Raw genomic sequence first — 17,908 nt, 5'->3', positions numbered from 1 at the left:
ATACTGGGATTATATGTTCTCTTTTAGGTTCCAAAATTTCTATACCATCGTCATATAGTCTTTATAAATAACAAACTTAAAACACCTTTTGATTATGATTCACTACCATATTTATTGAGTGCCTAATGCATAGTAGGCTCTTGAAAATCTTTTTCCATAAATGAATGAGTGAATATTTTTTGGTCATATAACTTTGCTTCAGGGTTGAAAATGCTGTAAACATGCCACTAAATCCTCCTAACTCCCTGTGAAACAGGTAAGGCAAGGCATTATTTTATCTCAGAGATGGAGAGAATGAGGCACACAGAAGTTGTGACTTGCCCCAAGTCACACACGGTTAGTGACCAGTCAGAACTAGAGCCGAGGTGTGTACTCCACATGTTGTCAGCTCAGCTGCTCTCACACTAATGACAACACACAACCAGAAAAGCTTCCAGTAGCTCATGGCCTCACTGGCATTGTCAAAGGAAGAAGGGCATTCATTGTTTGAAGAGTGGAAGCCAAGGTCCCCAGCCCTTCTAGGGTCTGCCTTTCCAGGAATGTTTCACTGGCATAATCAGAATGGCCAGGGTTAGAGACCAGTCATGGTGTAGCCCAGTGAAAAGAGTCAAAACCCCAAATGCTCTCTTGCATGATAATCTCAATGAAGGTGAACATTTTCATCGGGTATGTTCATCTGCAGCCTTTCTGTGCATGAAGTGGTCAACAGAAATGTACTCTTACCCCAATCAAATGTATCCTCGAAGGGACTTCCCCTTCCGTCACCCGTACGGCCTCATCGAACACGTTGGCGTTGGTGCGGGACAACAAGGCCACTTGCCCCTTTACATCACCTCTAATGCCACCTTTAGGGAGAGAGCACAAACTCTACGGAAAATCGAAATAAAGAGGGAAACTTCTGTAACACAAAAGAGAAGAGTAACTAAAGGCCTTACTCTGATGGTTTCCTCCAACCAAAGTCTTTTTCCTGACTCTCTTGCAAACATCCAAGATAGTAGCTCCCACATAAGCTATTTCCACACCAAACCGAAAACTCTGGAAAACAACAAGACAGAGGGAGTCAGTAGTCTGCCCTGCGGTGTGTCTGTGTATTTCCACTGCTGCCACCACAGCCTGGCTGGGCCAGACCAATGAGTTACTCCCAATACCCCGGCCCAGAGGCAGAACTTCACAGGCTCACTTTCAAAGCCCTTCACAACCCGACAGTCTTCATTTGCCATTATTCTTAATACCAATAGTAAACTTTTCTTTTAAGCAAATCTACCCTTTTCTCCAAATCAAATCTAGTGAAGTTTAAATCATACAAAAGATTAAGACAGGGTAAGAAGGGCTTCTCCCCCTGCCTTTGAGATCCCACTCAACACTAACTTTAAAACCACTGCCCTAGGTTGGGCGCGGTGGCTCAGGCCTGTAATCCCAGCACTTTGGGAGGTCGATGCAGGTGGATCACGAGGTCAGGATTTCAAGACCAGCCTGGCCAAGACGGTGAAACCCCATCTCTACTAAAAATTACAAATAAATTAGCTGGGTGCAGTGGCACGCGCCTGTAATCCCAGCTACTCGGGAGGCTGAGGCAGGAGAATTGCTTGAACCTGGGTGGTGGAGGTTGCAGTGAGCCGAGATCGCGCCACTGCACTCCAGCCTGGGTGACAGAGTGAGACTATCTCAAAAAAGAAAAAAAAAAAAAAAAAAAATTGCCCTGCACCAACGAGCCACAGCAGTAGCACAATCACCTACGCATTCCCTGTGCTGTCCTGCCTCCGTTCATGCTTTTTCTATCTGCCTATAAGTCTTTTTCATCATCAAAATCACTTCCTAACCTTCAAAACTCAGCCCAAGACCTTACTTTCTTCACCCCTCAGGCTGGTAAGATTTCACTCTTCCCCACACTCGGAGTGTATATGGCCTGGTTCCACACACACACAAGTTTAGGTACTTTGGTGAATACCAGTAACAGTCAAATGAAAACCAGACTTTCAACAAACCCACTTTGTTGCTATAAAACTACTGTGAGTGAACCATCAGCGAAATTATAAAATAAATATCCATGAGTTCATATTAAGGTAGATAAATGATGGAATATTTAAACAGATGGGAGAGAAGAAACAAATCTCCTTTGCAGAAGAATTCCAAATAATTTGTGAAGATTCTGCAACATTTACTCCTTGAGGATGGAAGGCATATAGGGACTTCCTTCCAAACCATCCAGTATGGAAAGGATGGAGAAAAAGAGGAACTCTACAGTGGAGAAACCTGACAAACACTCCATTAGCCATCAAGCTGATCAAGGTCAACATCAAGTCATGAGCCATGGTGACAGCATGGATGAAAATGGCTCTTAACCTCTGTGGTCTTCCTCCCAGAACCTAGATCTCTAGCCTAACCATGAGAAAAAACATTAGACAAATTCCAGCACAGGGGCAGCCTACCAATGTCTCACTGGTACTTCTCAAACCTGTCAAGGTCATCAGAAATAGGGAAAGTCTGAGAAACTGTCACAGCCAAGAGAGCCAAATGACACACGGCTACATGTAATGTGGGATCCCGGATGGGATCCTGAAGTAGTAAAAGACATTATTTCAGAACTAAGGAAATGCAAATGAACCATGGACTTCAGTCTATAATAGTGCATTAATGTTGGTTCATTATCGTGACAAGTGTTCCACATTAATATAAGATGATAAGATGTTAGTAACGGGAAACTGAGTATAGGATATATGGGAACTCTCTTCTCGATTTTTCTGTAAATCTGAAACTGTTCAAAAAATATTGTCTGTTAAGAAAACAGCTCTGCACTGATGCCACCCTAACCACCACAGCAGGCAGGAACTCAACGGAGGAGTCAGAGGCACCTACAGGACTTTCAGTAACGTTGCAAAACACAGCAGTTTATACTTTCATCCAAGTCACACATCTCTTCTAATTAGAAATGAGTTTCTTAAAAGCAGTGGTTCTAGAACTTCTGGTCTCAGGATGCGTCACACTTAAAAATCACACTTAAAAAGCCTCCAAAGAGCTTTTATTTACATGAGCTCTATCCATCTATCTCTTTACCATATTAGAAATTTTAATTCATTTTTTAAAAACTATTAAAATTTTTTTTTTTTTTTTTTTTTTTAAGACACAGTCTCACTCTGTTACCCAGGCTGGAGTGCAGTGGCGGGATCTCGGCTCACCACAATCTCCACCTCCCAGGTTCAAGTGATTTTCCTGCCTCAGCCTCCTGAGTAGCTGAGACCACAGGTGTGAGCCACCATGCCTGGCTAATTTTTGTATTTTTAGTAAAGACAGTGTTCTGCCATGTTGGCCAGGCTGGTCTTGAACTCCTGACTTCAAGTGATCTGCTCACCTCAGCCTCCCAAAGTGCTGGGATTACAGGCAGAAGCCACCGTGCCCAACTAAAAACCTCTTATATGACAACATATGGAACATATTTTTTGAAATATAACTATATTTCCCAGAACAAAAAGAAATTCAGCAAAAAGAATGGCACCGTGTTACATTTTTGCAAATCTCTTCAATGCCTGGCATCACAGAAGACAGCCGGCTTCCTGTGTTCACATCTGTGTGGTCTGCTGTGATATAGTATCCTGGCTGCCACCCAGGAAGAAAATTCAGCCTCACACAGACATGTGATTGGAAAGGAAGGAGCGTATAATAACCTTTTCGCATAATCAAGGACACTGTGAGTTATCACATTCATTATGGGAGTTTGCCAAAATTTTAATTTCACTTGAAAACAAAGATGTTATCTTTGACAACAAACACTGTCAGTTATTTTCCCTGAAGTCGCAGCCTGTTTCACTTGTCTTTGAAAAAGTGCCAAATACGCAAATCTGAATGACCAGCACTGGTCTAACAACTGTTCTCATTACAATGTACAAGGCACAGGAGCCATCGGTTCACAGTTCAGCCACAACAGCTCTTCCTCAGATGATAGCTATGCAAACACCTCTTATGAAAACAGTCTGACTTGGTGGACCCCTGAGAACCACACTTTGAGAACCACTGCTTAGAAGGATTTGCTAGATCTGGTGAGCCTGGCATACCACCTTGCACAGGGCCTAGCACATAAGACACCGGGAGGGAGATGCAATGCCTGCCTACTTGGGCCCAGGGCCTCCGAGGCAGAGAGCGCGCTTACCTGCGTGAGATAGAAGACGTGGGTGTGGGGCACTGTGAACAGGGCGTTGACCGCACCCCGGAAGGTATAGATCTGCTGGTGCGGGTCCCCTACAAAGATTTTCCCACATGGCTGAGACAGAACTATGTTCATGATAGCTGTAACCAACGAGAGGAAAAGTGAGAAACTTTTGAGGTCTCCACCCCAGGCCGCAAAAAGAAAAGGACAAAAACACTTCCACGAAGCTACGTCAGGGCACACTGGACCTCAGAGTCGCCTTTTCCTGCAGGACAGGCACACTCCATCAAATCAGCCATTTTATATGGACAAAGAAAGTTTCTGGTCCTAGGAATGCAGATTATGTTTCGCCCTGGATGAATGGTTGGAATATAAAGAAACAACACAGGCAAATCTAAAATGAGGCAAATTGTCTTCTCTAATATTATAGCACTCAAAATTGACCTACAAAATCAGACTCATAACACTGTTCTCTCTTAGCCACTTGCGAAATATACAACACAAGCTTTTCCCCTTCAGTGGACGATCTCTTCCCACTGAGCATGAGTCTATGTCCCTATCTGCTGATCTACACTTGGTCAACATGTTAAGAACAACCTAAGCAAAACCTATGGTGACAGAGAAATCTGCTTGGGTGAGGGGAAGGGGCAGCTTGAAATCCTAAGGCGAATAAGAAGACCCTCTTCTTTATCACAATTAAGAATAATCAACTTAGGTCACGCAGGTGTCATCTTACATAATCATGGCGCTGTTTCTACGTATTTGAGACTACTGATGTCCTGAACAGTATATCACCTGGTGTGCAGTCCTGGGCCTCATCCACAAAGATGGCGTCAAAAGAGGCCAGCAAAGGCTTGCTCAGCTGCCAGAGTTTCAAGTAGCCTAAAAATAGGACAGAGGCAGGAACTGTAAAGCAAGAAAAGTGGTTCCACTTGCCAGTCCCCGATAGCCGGCAGCCGCCTACCATCATGAGTCATCTGGTACGCCTCTTCTGTGCACTCCCCCAGCTTTCGCATGTTATCCCAGAGGCGGCTTGCTTCAAGGACACCATTCTAGGAAGTAAGGCATATTGTAACCCAGAGTTTAAGACCCCGGCAAAGGCAGCACCCTGCAGTCACACTTTCAATTCTTATACAGCAATGTAGCCAGGGCGTCATCACAGAAAAGGGTCTGCAGGTACCTCCCTAACCTCCTGGGGCTCCTCGACAGCCTCTTCATGCCAACAGGGTCTCCAGCACTGAGACAGGAAGCAGCTGAGCCATGATGCCACGCCCATGATAGGGCAGAGGTCACAACAGTTAGGTGAACCAGACAAGGCCAAATTGTTTTTCTAGATTTATGACTGATTCTTAATTCATAAAAACAATGGCAAATGATTGAAAAGACTTGATAAAAATAAGAAACAGACTTTCCCACTAGCAAAATCTATTCCATAGAATCAATAACCAAGAAAATCAGAAGAGAGATTCCCAGTCTTCAGATAAGATCAGATTTGAGGTCCAGGAGCCCGAGTAACAAGCTCTTATAAACTGAGGTGGGTCGTTCCATGTCTGCCTTCTCTGTTAAGTGGGAGGACTATTCTGAGGTTTAAGTGTGATGGTCACAGGTGTCCTCCACAGGAGAAAATACCCAACAATTCATAGCATCACCATGGGCCTACGGCCTCACCCTCCCACCTTCAACCTCCTACGAACAGTTGTGAAGAAATGAAAGAAGAAATAATACTGGACCACACTCCCTGTTTCCCCCGACCACAGATCCCTGACACTTTAGACTCTTAGACACTCACCAGTTTTTCACTCTGCTCAACCATGACTCTCTGTCCTTGGCTGTTCTTACACCAGATAGGCACGTGATCAATGGTCAGCTCTTCATCAGCCGAGGCAAAGAAGTTTTCTAGAGTCTTACACACGAGCTTGGCTCTTATGAATCCACCTTTCCCTTCGGCAAGGACGGAGTTGACCATGAAGGGTGTTAACTTGAACAGATTCAACTTCTTCTTCGACTGGTACCTGTAATACCCATCCCAAATGAACAGCATGTGGCTCTCCTGGTTCTGTGGTATTTAATGTCCCCTCCACTCTCTCTAATGTCACAAGGAGGTAGCTTCAAGTGCCATGCACAGGTGAGATCAAACGTTTTAAAGCAAGAAAGTTCTGCATGGTCCATGTCTGACTGGAAACGGCTTTGAGGACTCACGGGTACCAACCCAGGAGAGAGACAAGCTCACGGCAGACACTGCTATTTATTCCGTCATGAAGCTGGGCTCCAGGAGGTCCCGGAGGGACACTCGGAAAGCTCTACATCCAGGACAGCTGGGGCAAGTGTACCTCGGCCTAGTCTTCCTCACTCCCTTCCAAGGAAAGCCTAAAACTGATCAGGATTTGTGAGACTCTGAACTTTAAACAAGTCATTTTGACTTTCTGTGCCTCAGTTCCATGAGAACACCCCCTCAGCCAGACAGCTTTCTATGCAAACAATACGTTGCTACAGGAGAAAAGTACAAATGGCTAGATCTGTATTTACATGTCCTGCCGGTAGGTGGAGATAACCGCACTACGCTTTCTCAGGGTCACTGTGCTGTCAGCTCACATGTGACCGTCATGGGAAATACAGTAAGACCGCACTAACAGCGCCACTAGTGACAGTACTCACTTCCGCCCTATGTGCCCGTAGGCCATGGAATGGAAGGTTTTGCAGATGACGTTGCTGGGGAAGACGCGTTCAGCCTGCTTTGCGATGCTCTTGTTGAACGTCACATAGAGAAACCTGCTCTGAGACCACTTCTCTGCATACTTGACCAGGGTTGAGGTCTTCCCAGTGCCTGGGGAAGCCAGGAGGAAAGGAGGTGACCCTCTGACCAGACAAGACATGCCCAGGGATCCCCAATCAGGCCTTGTCCAGGCTTATCACACCTCTGTCTTGAGAGCAGGACAGTGACAAGCTTTTCAGTGCTGATAAAAGTTGTGCCACAAAAAAAGCGGCAGATTTAAAGCTGGATGAAGGTGGGCTGCAATCTCAGCTTAGGTAGGCTCCAGCCAAGAGGCAAAGGACATTCAGTATGCTTCTCAGAAATAAGTGGGTATTACTTAGAGGTAGGGTATCACTTAGAGGTAGGGTTTCTGAGGGCAAAAATGACCCCCCAGGGCAGGAAGTGAGGGTTAGGGAGGGGAGAAGGCATGTCTCCGGAAAGAGACAGGTCCAGCTTTGAATTCCACCTCCACCATGTATACACTTATTCAACCTGTGGCAAGGCTCTCTGTGCTTCAATTTCTTCATCTATAAAATAAGAATAACTAAGCAACCTTATGGAATGCTCTTAGGATCAGCACCATGCCATGCACACTACAGACATTTAATATATTGTTGTTGTTGTTAGCAGGGTATTCAGCCACAAAAGGAGCAGGAAGGGATTACAGGTAGAACAAAATAGCAAATAGCACGAGCAAAGGCTGTGACGAAAGGAATAACTAAGTACTTTAGGAGGCTGTAAGTAGATCGGCATGGCTGACTGAGGCAGGATAATTGAAGATATTTATGAACATAGGTTAAAATTGAATCTAAGGCAGGCCCTCTAGACATCACCCTACAAAACTGGAGAGCTACTGAAACCTGGGCTGGGGATTAACAGGACCTCCCTCTCCAGAAGCAATCAGTGCCTGAGCACACATCACAATGCTGGGCTCAATCCCAGTGGCATCTACCCCACAAACAACTGCTGTGAACTACCCATCTGAACAGGAATGCTACTGTGGATGTTCACTGGAGTGGTCTGGGGAAGCAAGTATTCCTTGGCCAATTGCTTTTGAGATTGACTATTTGATCTGTTATCAAATTATTAGTTGGATGACAGATCAGAGCAAAGATGCCCTGGTGGGTAGTGGGAAGCGGATATAGGGAGAAAAGGCAAAAAACACCACATCGTGAACCTGATGTGAGCTCCTTTACCTGCAAAGGCCATAATTTTTACCACCTGGAGAGGTTCCATCTTATGATTCAGAATCAGCTGTTGCTCATGTGTAAGCTGGATAGTTTTCTTGCTGTAATCATTACAGAAGAGAAATGAGAAAAACAGAAAGACATGAAAAGTCCAGGGGATACACTGTCCAGAAACCAAACAGACAAACTGGATAAACAAAAATTGACCAAAACAAGAGCTTTCCCTTAACGGAATAAAAATGTTCTAAAGCTAGATTATGATGCTGACGCACAGCTCAGGCAATTTCCTCAAAATCACTGAATTACACTCTTACGACGGGTGAATTTTACACAATGCACATTATGCCTCAATGACATTGCTAAAGTGAAACAAAACATTTCCCTCCCTAAGTATGGGGAAGAAGAGTCAAGAACAGAAGACAAAACCCACACTGACTGACATACGCACATACCCTGGCCAGACAGATGGCTCCTCTTTAACTTTTGTAGCCTGAGGGCAGGAATTCTCCTGAAGATATAGGCAATAGAAAATGTTGTAGTGAATCCTAACAGAAAAAAAAGTAGATTTAGAAAGTTTCAAATTCAAGTCACAATCTGTATCTTATTTTTCCTCAGATGGATTTAAACTCCTCCCCATTTCTAAAAAGAAAATACCTACCATCATTTTATGGACAAAAAAAGAAAGAAAAGGATTTATATATATCGATGGCTGGCAAAATTCTTCTCAGATAGCACAGTCCAGGGAAAGGTATAGTTTCTATGTATATCACCAAGAGGAGGAAGAGACCAGGACAGGCTCTTCAAAGAATGAGAGCACGAGCTCTGACTTTAAGAGATAAATGACCAGAAAAGCTAAGGACCAGTGGATAGCAAAGGGAAACACAGCTCCTAGCAATGAGACTCTTGTTTGAATGATACTTACGACACCTGCGGATAAAAATACCAGCCTCTTTCTGAGCCTTGGTGGCTTCTTATGACGTGACATTGCTTTATAAGCATAAACACATTCTGTCTTTTAAGGTCCCAAGAAAAGGGACTCCACTATGGATAACAAGATCTGATTATCAAACAGCAGCCTCTAAGTCACCAAGAGGGACCAAAGATGACAAAGTTCCATCAGCAGAGGCACAGGACATTGTCAGACTCAGCCGGCACATGCCATTCCAAAGCCTCTCCAAGTCTCCCCTCAACTGTGGGGGAGGCCAGGAGGTGGGTGAATCCAAGCTCACCCCCTGGCCTCCCCCACAGTCAAGAGCACTGCTCCCCATCCCCAGAGCGAGAAAAGCCCATCTCCAAGCCTTGACCCTTGAATGCAACAAATACCTTTAATAATCCAACATTTCCGATGTGATTCTGTTATCTCCCAGGAAAAAACAGGAAGAAATATAGAAACACAACAAAAATCAACATATATACTGCCATGGACTGAATTGTGTCCCTTGAAATTCCTGTGTTGAAGCCCTAACTAAATCAAGAATCTCCTCTAACTTTGTCACAGTGGGCCGGCTCGTGGACAACGATCAGACACGCATGGGTGTTGGGTGTTTGGTGTTTGTCAAATGCACGCGACCCACCAAGCACTCCCCACCCTTCTGAGGGCCACCATCAGGGCCCCTGTGAATCAGCAGCTCACACACGACTCCCTCTTCCACATGGAGGATGAGGTGGATGAGTCTTTTCCATCCCACAAATGGAAAATGTAGGAAGCAGAGCCTAACGTTTTCCTAGGAGAGGGAGGCCACGGGTGAATAGGGAGGGCTTCTCTTGGCAAGGGGCTCCCCGTAAGGCTGCAGGATCCGTGATGGTAAAATCGGCCTTGGTGGTATCGCGCAGCCGCCCAGCACTGCATGTTCATAAGGCACTCTTACCTGCCTTTCCACATCAAACTCCCAACCCCTGCCTCCTGCAGGGGACGACACAGGTGGAGCAGGGTGGGTTCCACGGCCTGCCGGGTGCTAACACTGCTAAGTGGCAGGGCTGGATCTGCTGCCGTGTCTGGGACTCTCCCGTTATCCCAGCATCCCCTCCCTTCCTCCCAGGGCATTACCTATTGCTGATGTTAATCCCCTTCTCCCTCATGGCGTAGAGAAGCACGGCTATACAGTACAGGGTCTCGGTGACATCTGGCATGGTCACCGTGGAGCTGGGTCTCCGGAGGCAGAAGAGGAGCCGCTGGATGTCATTCACGCTGCTGGAGAGGAGCACCACGGCCGCCACCAGAGCCCAGACGTTGACACCCTGGGAGTCAGGTGCACAGGGAGGGAGGGACAGCCCAAACACAGGCCATGGTTAATACAAATCACAGCAGGAAGGAGCCAGGAAACCCAAGCCAGGGGTCTACCTGCTAGCTAGACTGTCTGGACTGAATCCAAACTCTAGAAAGTGGTATTTGGGAAACAGGGGAGCCCTTCCCTTCGCCCTGGACCCTTCTTCTCATCACTTTCAAACTGGAGATTTTTAATTAAGTAACAGGATGAGTACCTAACATAGAACGCTGGATAGAGGGACAGTCTAAAAATATGAGCTCCCTGTCATCTTCCCACCCTACTCTCCAGGCCACCAGGGGTCTCTGGCCCACAAGTGCTTGGCAGGGCCAGAGCAAAACAGCTAGCAGGGGGCGCCCACCCAAGAGGCACGAGAGATGCAGACACAGAAGGCCGCACACAGGCTGTGGGGGAAATAAAGTCTGGCAATTCTCCAGCATTGCGGTACTAACTTGCTAGTCATTATTAGTAATAACTATTCATGCTAAGTTAAATAAATACGAAATTACAGAAAGTTTATTTTGTGAAGACAGCATGCTCCAATTAGCAGTCTCCGTAAATGTTCACTTACACAGAAACAGTCAACAGTGGACAGAGATCTTAATTTTATTTCATTTTTTTTTTTGAGACAAACTCTCACTCTGATACAAAGGTTGGAGTGCAGTAGCGCAATCTCAGCTCACTGCAACCTCTGCGTGACAGGTTCAAGCAATGTTCCTGTCTCAGCCTCCAGAGTAGCCAGGACTACAGGCACATGCCATCATGCTTGGCTAATTTTTGTCCTTTTGGGAGAGACAGCATTTCACCATGTTGGCCAGGCTGGTCTCGAACTCCTGACCTCAGGTGATCTGCCCACCTTGGCCTCCCAAAGTGCTGGGATAATAGCATGAGCCACCACACCCGGCCTGTACCATTCTTAAGTTACTACGCATCTCTGTGTTAAAGAACACATTCCAAGAAAGGAACGTCCCATCCCCTCTCACTACAACCATCCCGTAAAAGAAGACCTGCTCCGCCACCATTGGCAATCATCTTGTTCAACAGAAAGAGAGTGGCCTGGGTTCCCAGGCTTCTGTGGCCAGCAAAACACAGGCAGAGGCTGCACATAGCTTCGAAGACGAAATCGGGGAACCCCTGAACTGGATGAGGAGCACCAGGACTAAGAGTCAAGGAGACCGAGGGTTGTTTCCAGCTTCTCATTACCTCGCTGTGTGACTATAGCAAGACCCTGAATTTTTCTGTCCCTTCCAAATAAGCCAAGTTATCAATAATGGGGTGGGCTGTCTTGTAAAGAAATCCTATTATTAAAAGTGTTCAGAGGCCAGATGACCACTTTTCAGAAATATTTCAGAGAGGATTCCTCAACCAAATGGGAAATCAGACCAAACTTTTTTTTTTAATTTCCTCTAAATCTAAGAATCTATAGTTTATGGCCTTTATAATTGGAACAATGATAACATGTATGTTTCAAAGCATTCAGAGATTAAATAAAGACATTAAAAACAAATATAAAGTCATCCTCAATTGAACTGAATCACCAGTACACTTTCTTCCAGTGAAATAAGATGCTGCCTTCTCCCACAGCCTCCACACGTACCCCGGCAGCGGCGTAGAGGTCGGGGAGGTGTTGCCGCATGCATGCCTTGGCCTCGGGGAGAAGGGGGTGGTCCCTCAGACTCCACAGAACCCTCTCGGGATCCACGCTCGGGGAGCACTTAGTGGTGGCTGCATATCTGTTAAGACATTCATCACAGGCGAGGCCATGAGCAGGGTGACCATAAGCACTGATGTACAGGGAAGAATTTAAAGATACCTTCCCTAGAGCAGAGACGAGGCTCACCGTATGAGGTTCAGCACACACAAGTCTGACTCCTTTTCTATGCCACAGTTAGACAGGATGCCATCCACTTTGCTAACAGCTTGATCTTCATTCATCAGGTATCGATGGTATAGCTTCTTCCAAGGAATGAACTATGTAGTTAAAAAACAAACAAAATAACACAAGATAGAGCCCATTAGAAAGCAGATTAATGAGGCGGGCAAATCACTTGAGGTAAGGAGTTCGAGACCAGCCTGGCCAACATGGCAAAACTGTCTGTACTAAAAAAAAAAATACAAAAATTAGCCAGGCATAGTGGCATATACCTGTAGTCCCAGCTACTCAGGAGGCTGAGGCAGGAGAATCACTTTCACCCAAGAGGCAGAGGTTGCAGTGAGCCGAGATCAAGCCACTGCACTCTGCCTAAGTGGCAGTGTGAGACTCTGTCTCAAAAAAAAAAAAAAAAAAAAAAGCAGATTAAGCCACAAACACATAGATAACCTTCTACCAGTAAAAAGCAATCACAGCTCACAATTCAAAAGTCAGGCAAATCAGGCAGAAATGTTATACAAATTTTGGTCAGAAACTAAGAGAACTGGGTCTTGGTCTTGGTTCTAACACTAACCCCTTTTAGTATCTAGGAAAAGCTATAGCTTCAGTTTCCCTATCTGAAACATTAGCACTGGCTATACTAATATCAGACAAAGCAGATTTCAACTCAGTTTTCTCTGTTAAATATTGCTATAAGAGACAAAGGACATAATGATAAAAGCATCAACTCGCCAAGAAGATATAATTATAAATATATATGAACCAAACGTTAGAGCTCCTAAATATAGGAAACAACCCCTGACAGAACTAAAGGTAGAAACACACAACAACACAATAATAGTAGGAGGTTTCAACACCGCCATTTCAATGATGGATGGAACAACCGGACAGAAGATAAACAAGGAAACAGAGGACCTGAACAACACTACGGACTAAGTGGACTTAACCAACATATACAGAATACTCCACCCAACAAACAGCAAAATATACATTCCTCTCAAGGGCATATGAAACATTCTCCAGGATAGATCACCCATTAGGCCACAAAACGAGTTTCAACAAACTTAAGAAACGCTGAGGTTATTATACAAATTATCTTTTAAAATCACAGTGGAATAAAATCAGAAATCAATAGCAGAAGGAAAACTGAAAAATCCACAAATATACGGAAATTAAACAACATACTCTTGGCCAGGTGTAGTGGCTTACACCTGTAATCCCTGTACTTTGGGAGGCTGAGACAGATCACTTGAGGTCAGGAGTTTGAGACCATCCTGGACTATAAGGTGAAACCCCGTCTCTAGCAAAAATACAAAAATTAGCCAGGCATGGTAGAGTGCAACTATAATCCCAGCTACTCGGGAGGCTGAGGCACAAGAATCACTTGAACTTGGGAGGTGGAGGTTGCAGTGAGCCAAGATCAAGCTACTGCACTCTAGCCTGGGTGACAGAGCAACACGGTCTCAAAAAAACAAAAAACAAAAAAAACCAAAAAACAAAAAAACAAACAAACAAAAAAACGCATTCTTAGGCCAGGCATGGTGGCTCAAGCCTGTAATCCCAGCACTTTGGGAGGCCAAGGCGGGCAGATCACGAGGTCAAGAGATCAAGACCATCCTGGCCAACATGGTGAAATCCCGCCTCTACTAAAAATATGAAAAAAAATTAGCCAGGCGTGGTGGTACATGCCTGAAGTCCCAGCTACTTGGGAGGCTGAGGCAGGAGAATTGCTTGAAACTAGAAAACGGAAGTTGCAGTGAGCTAGGATCGCTCCACTGCACTCCAGCCTGGTTATACGACGAGACTCTGTCTCAAAAAAAAAACAAACAAAAAAAACCCAACAACACATTCTTAAAACAACCAATGGGTCAAAAGAAGAAATCGCAAAGAAAATTAGAAAATATCTTGTGACCAATGAAAATGAAAACATGCCACACTAAACTTATGAGATGCAATGAATGCTGTTGTGCTGTTGTAAGAGAGCGGTTTATAGCTATAAATGCTTTCATTTTTTTTAAAAAGGGGTGGGGCCATACATGGTGGCTCACACCTGTAATCCCAGCACTTTGGGAAACCGAAGGCAGGCAGATCACTTGAAGTTAGGAGTTTCAGACCAGCCTAGCCAACATGGTAAAAGCCCATCTCTACTAAAACTACAAAAATCAGCCGGGTTTGGTGATGCATGCCTGTAATCCCAGCTACTGGGGAGGCTGAGGCAGTATAATTGCTTGAAAACGGGAGGCAGAGGTTGCAGTGAGCCAAGATCGTGCCACTGCACTCCAGCCTGGGTGACAGTGGGAAACTCCGTCTCCAAAAAGAAAAAAGAAAAAAACCCTCCAAATGGGGAGGGTGGGAGGATTAGAGCAACCCAGGGAGGGAAAGGAATGTGCAGTCTGTGGTCAGGACACAGCAGATGAGCTGTAGACAGAACACAGGGAAGATGTGTTGAGTGGAATCATAGAGTGGGGCAGACACAGAAGGCCTTAAATGTCTCTAAGGAGTTTGAATATCTTCTGAAGGCAAATGGAAACCATTTCTGAAAAGATCCTCTGATTAGAAGTGTGCATTAAGCAAATTCACGTGCTTTTAGAGGAACCATCTCCCGACTCCGAGCACTCACTCACCAGTGGGTCACTGATAATCTCCCTCCACAGGTGGCACACCAAGCTCAGGTTCCAGTAGAGGTCTTCCACTGGGAGGAAGGCAAACACGTGCCTCAGGACCTCACTAGGCAGGCTGCAAATGTGGCTCAGCGCTTCCTGGCAGGGCAAGGTCCCAAGAAGCCCATAGTATGAGTCAGGAATGGGATCAGGACCCAGGTCCCCAGCATCTTGGTCAGTTTCTCCAGACTCTGCAGAGAGCTGAGATGTATTGTCCTCTGCTTCTCGCCTGGCCTCCCTAGGCCTTGTGCACGGCACAGACAAATGATGCCTCGGGGCTTTCTTGGAAACTCCATCCCACCGGCTGGTCCCGGTAGCCTGGTTACTCTCTTCCTCAAAGGACCGAGCCCGCTTCCTGGAGGGTGGGGCAGACCCTGAAGTGCCCAGCCGTGCTTCTCCACTGCCTTCCTGAGGCAGTGCACAGCTGTTCTCTGCAGGAAAGATCATGTCACCCTCAGAGTCCTGACAGCTGTCCTGGCCAACAGAATTGCTTCTGGCCATGTCATTGGTGCACGGCTGCTTGCCTGCTAGGAAGGACTCAGGGATGCATCTTTGACATCCTTGACCTGTAGACAGAACCCAAACAGGATGGACGAGAAATGAACGATGACTGTTGACTTGCTATTGACCCAAATAAGATGAACTAATTTTCAATTATCTATGTTACCAGAGGGAAAAGACAAGAATATATTTATGGGCCAGCTGGTTATATAAATAACTAATCCAAATGATATTTACATTTGGCTCTATCATATAACAAGACACACATTCACAAAGAGACAGAGACCGGTCTCCACCATGGTGTGATGGCCACAATACGCCCTGCAGTAAATACAAGTACAGAGAAACAAGGTACACAGGGAATACCTGAATGGACAGACAAAAAGGAGGCTACTGCTCACATCCACACCGCCACTCACAAAGTGCACAGCTCCCGCTCACTCTACAGTGGGAAGCCTCCATGTGCTTAAGCAGAAATTCACATACTTGGGGTTATCAGGATTCTGAAAATCTCACTCTTCTCATTTGACAGTGCTAAAACTCTTTTATTTTTATTTATTTCTTATTTGCTTATTTATTTATTTGAGATGGAGTCTCACTCTATCACCCAGGCTGGAGCGCAGTGGTGTAATCTTAGCTCCCTGCAACCTCTGCCCCCCAGGTTCAAGCTATTCTCCTGTCTCAGCCTCCCAAGTAGCTGGGGCTATAGGTGCGCCACCACGCCCGGCTGATTTTCGTATTTTAGACATAGGGTTTTGCCATGTTGGGCAGGCTGGTCTTGAACTCCTGACCTCAAGTGATCCACTCACCTTGGCCTCCCAAAATGCTGGGATTACAGGTGTAAGCCACCGTGCCTGGCTTTTATTTGTATTTCTTCCTGTGAAGGTGACACTAATTTATTTGAAAATAAAAAGGTGGGACTCAGAATTATCTTTATAGTATTATAGTGGTACCTAATCTCTTCTACATGTTTGTTCAATGAGCATTTACTAAGCACCGATGATTCTGAGACAAGTGTAGAGTGAAAAATGGTTATGTTCCCTGACCTCACAGACTTTTCAGGCACATAGGGAAGCCTACATGGTGATTTCACACATCCCACAGCATTTGCAAACTCCTGAAAATTATTTTTAAATGCCAAAGATGTAAATGCCTTATCAGTAATACACAATTCCTTTCTAAATGGCTGTAGCCAAGATTGTCACTTTGGAAAATAAGAGAATGGACTGAAATTCAGTTTAGCCTTTAAAAAAATTTATGAAACTAAAACAGATATTTTTCTATATTAGTGAAAAAAAATTATAACTATTTCTTAAGCAACTTTATAGAAACCCAGAGTTCTGAAGTCACTATTACTATGAGTTAAATCCATATGACCAGGGTTAAATCCTGGTATTTTCTTTTTTGAAAAATATTATTATTATTATTTTAAATAGAGACGAGGCCTCACTATGTTGCCCAGGCTGGTCTGGCACTCCTGGGCTCAAGCAATCCTCCCACCTCAGCCTCCTAAAGTGCTGGGATTATAAATAAGGTGTGAGCTACTGCTCTCAGCCAAATCCTGGTATCTTCTGACTGCTGAATCCAGCCACATCCACAGTCACTGAGACCTTACCACCTGGTCAGGGCCACCATACAAGTCCTTGTCAGTAAAGAACTCAGAGCAGAGAAGAAACTGCCTTCTACATATGGAACAAACTCAGTATCAGACAGCATATAACTAAGTTTCAAACTGCCTCATACAATTGGTTATAGTAGTTCCCAAAGCAGAAAACACATAATATTTAAAGACAACTGGGCTGGGAGAGGTGGCTGACACTTGTAATCCCAGTAGTTTGAGAGGCAGAGGTGGGCGGATCTCTTGAGCCCAGAAATTTGAGACCAGCCTGGGCAACATAGTGAAACCCTGTCTCTACAAAAAAAATACAAAAATTAGCTGGGCGTGGTGACACATGCCTGTAGTCCCAGTTACTTGGGAGGCTGAGGTAGGAAGCAGAGGCTGCAGTGAGCTGAGATGGTGCCAGTGCACTCCAGCCTGAATAACAGAGCAAGACCCTTTTTCAAAAAAAAAAAAAAAAAAAAAAAAAGCCAACTAGACAATACTTGAGTTGGATTCTGAAATTAATTACATGAAAGGGAAATAAGGCAACCTAGATTTATTAACTAAAGTGGGAATTCATTTGGTACATAGAATACAGTCCAGTTGATTTAGAAGAAAGAAAATCTGAAGTCAAGAAGAAGGGTTACTGTAGTAGTCCAGGTACTTAGGATGAGGGAACATTTTGGAGGAAAAATAATGACACATGGATCTAGTGGCACATACTGGACAGAGAAGACAAACAAAAGGTCAACTAATCAGAGGGTTTCTGGATTGGAATAAGAGTGACACTGGCCCATGTTTTCTATCACTTTATAATTACACAAGCTAATAGGATCCATTCCATCACACTTTTCCCCAGCTTTTATGAACTGATAATAGGATAGAATTTTCATGGAAAACTCAGCCAGGTGTGGTGGCTCATGCCTGTAATCC

At 44.9% G+C, this 17,908-nt stretch overlaps 1 protein-coding gene across 5 annotated transcripts in view; it reads right to left on the bottom strand.

Annotated features, from left to right (window-relative positions):
- FBH1 (F-box DNA helicase 1) overlaps positions 1 to 17,908 on the bottom strand; it is a 45,669-nt gene that overhangs the window by 15,056 nt on the left and 12,705 nt on the right. For all 5 annotated transcript variants that reach the window (XM_012443403.2, XM_012443402.2, XM_064369031.1 and 2 more), the window contains 13 exons: positions 14,839 to 15,440; positions 12,185 to 12,315; positions 11,942 to 12,077; positions 10,128 to 10,318; positions 8,533 to 8,625; positions 8,090 to 8,181; positions 6,797 to 6,965; positions 5,931 to 6,153; positions 5,106 to 5,193; positions 4,937 to 5,023; positions 4,145 to 4,281; positions 936 to 1,035; positions 724 to 845 (listed from right to left, as the gene is read on the bottom strand). In XM_012443403.2, the coding sequence (XP_012298826.1) occupies positions 724 to 845; positions 936 to 1,035; positions 4,145 to 4,281; positions 4,937 to 5,023; positions 5,106 to 5,193; positions 5,931 to 6,153; positions 6,797 to 6,965; positions 8,090 to 8,181; positions 8,533 to 8,625; positions 10,128 to 10,318; positions 11,942 to 12,077; positions 12,185 to 12,315; positions 14,839 to 15,440 (2,171 nt within the window). The remainder of the gene's footprint in view (positions 1 to 723; positions 846 to 935; positions 1,036 to 4,144; positions 4,282 to 4,936; positions 5,024 to 5,105; positions 5,194 to 5,930; positions 6,154 to 6,796; positions 6,966 to 8,089; positions 8,182 to 8,532; positions 8,626 to 10,127; positions 10,319 to 11,941; positions 12,078 to 12,184; positions 12,316 to 14,838; positions 15,441 to 17,908) is intronic.

Source organism: Aotus nancymaae, unplaced genomic scaffold (genome assembly GCF_030222135.1).
Source record: "Aotus nancymaae isolate 86718 unplaced genomic scaffold, 86718_ANA_hifiasm-v0.15.2.pri h1tg000083l, whole genome shotgun sequence".
Taxonomy (NCBI): domain Eukaryota; kingdom Metazoa; phylum Chordata; class Mammalia; order Primates; family Aotidae; genus Aotus; species Aotus nancymaae.
This window is presented reverse-complemented; position numbering and strand designations above follow the sequence as displayed.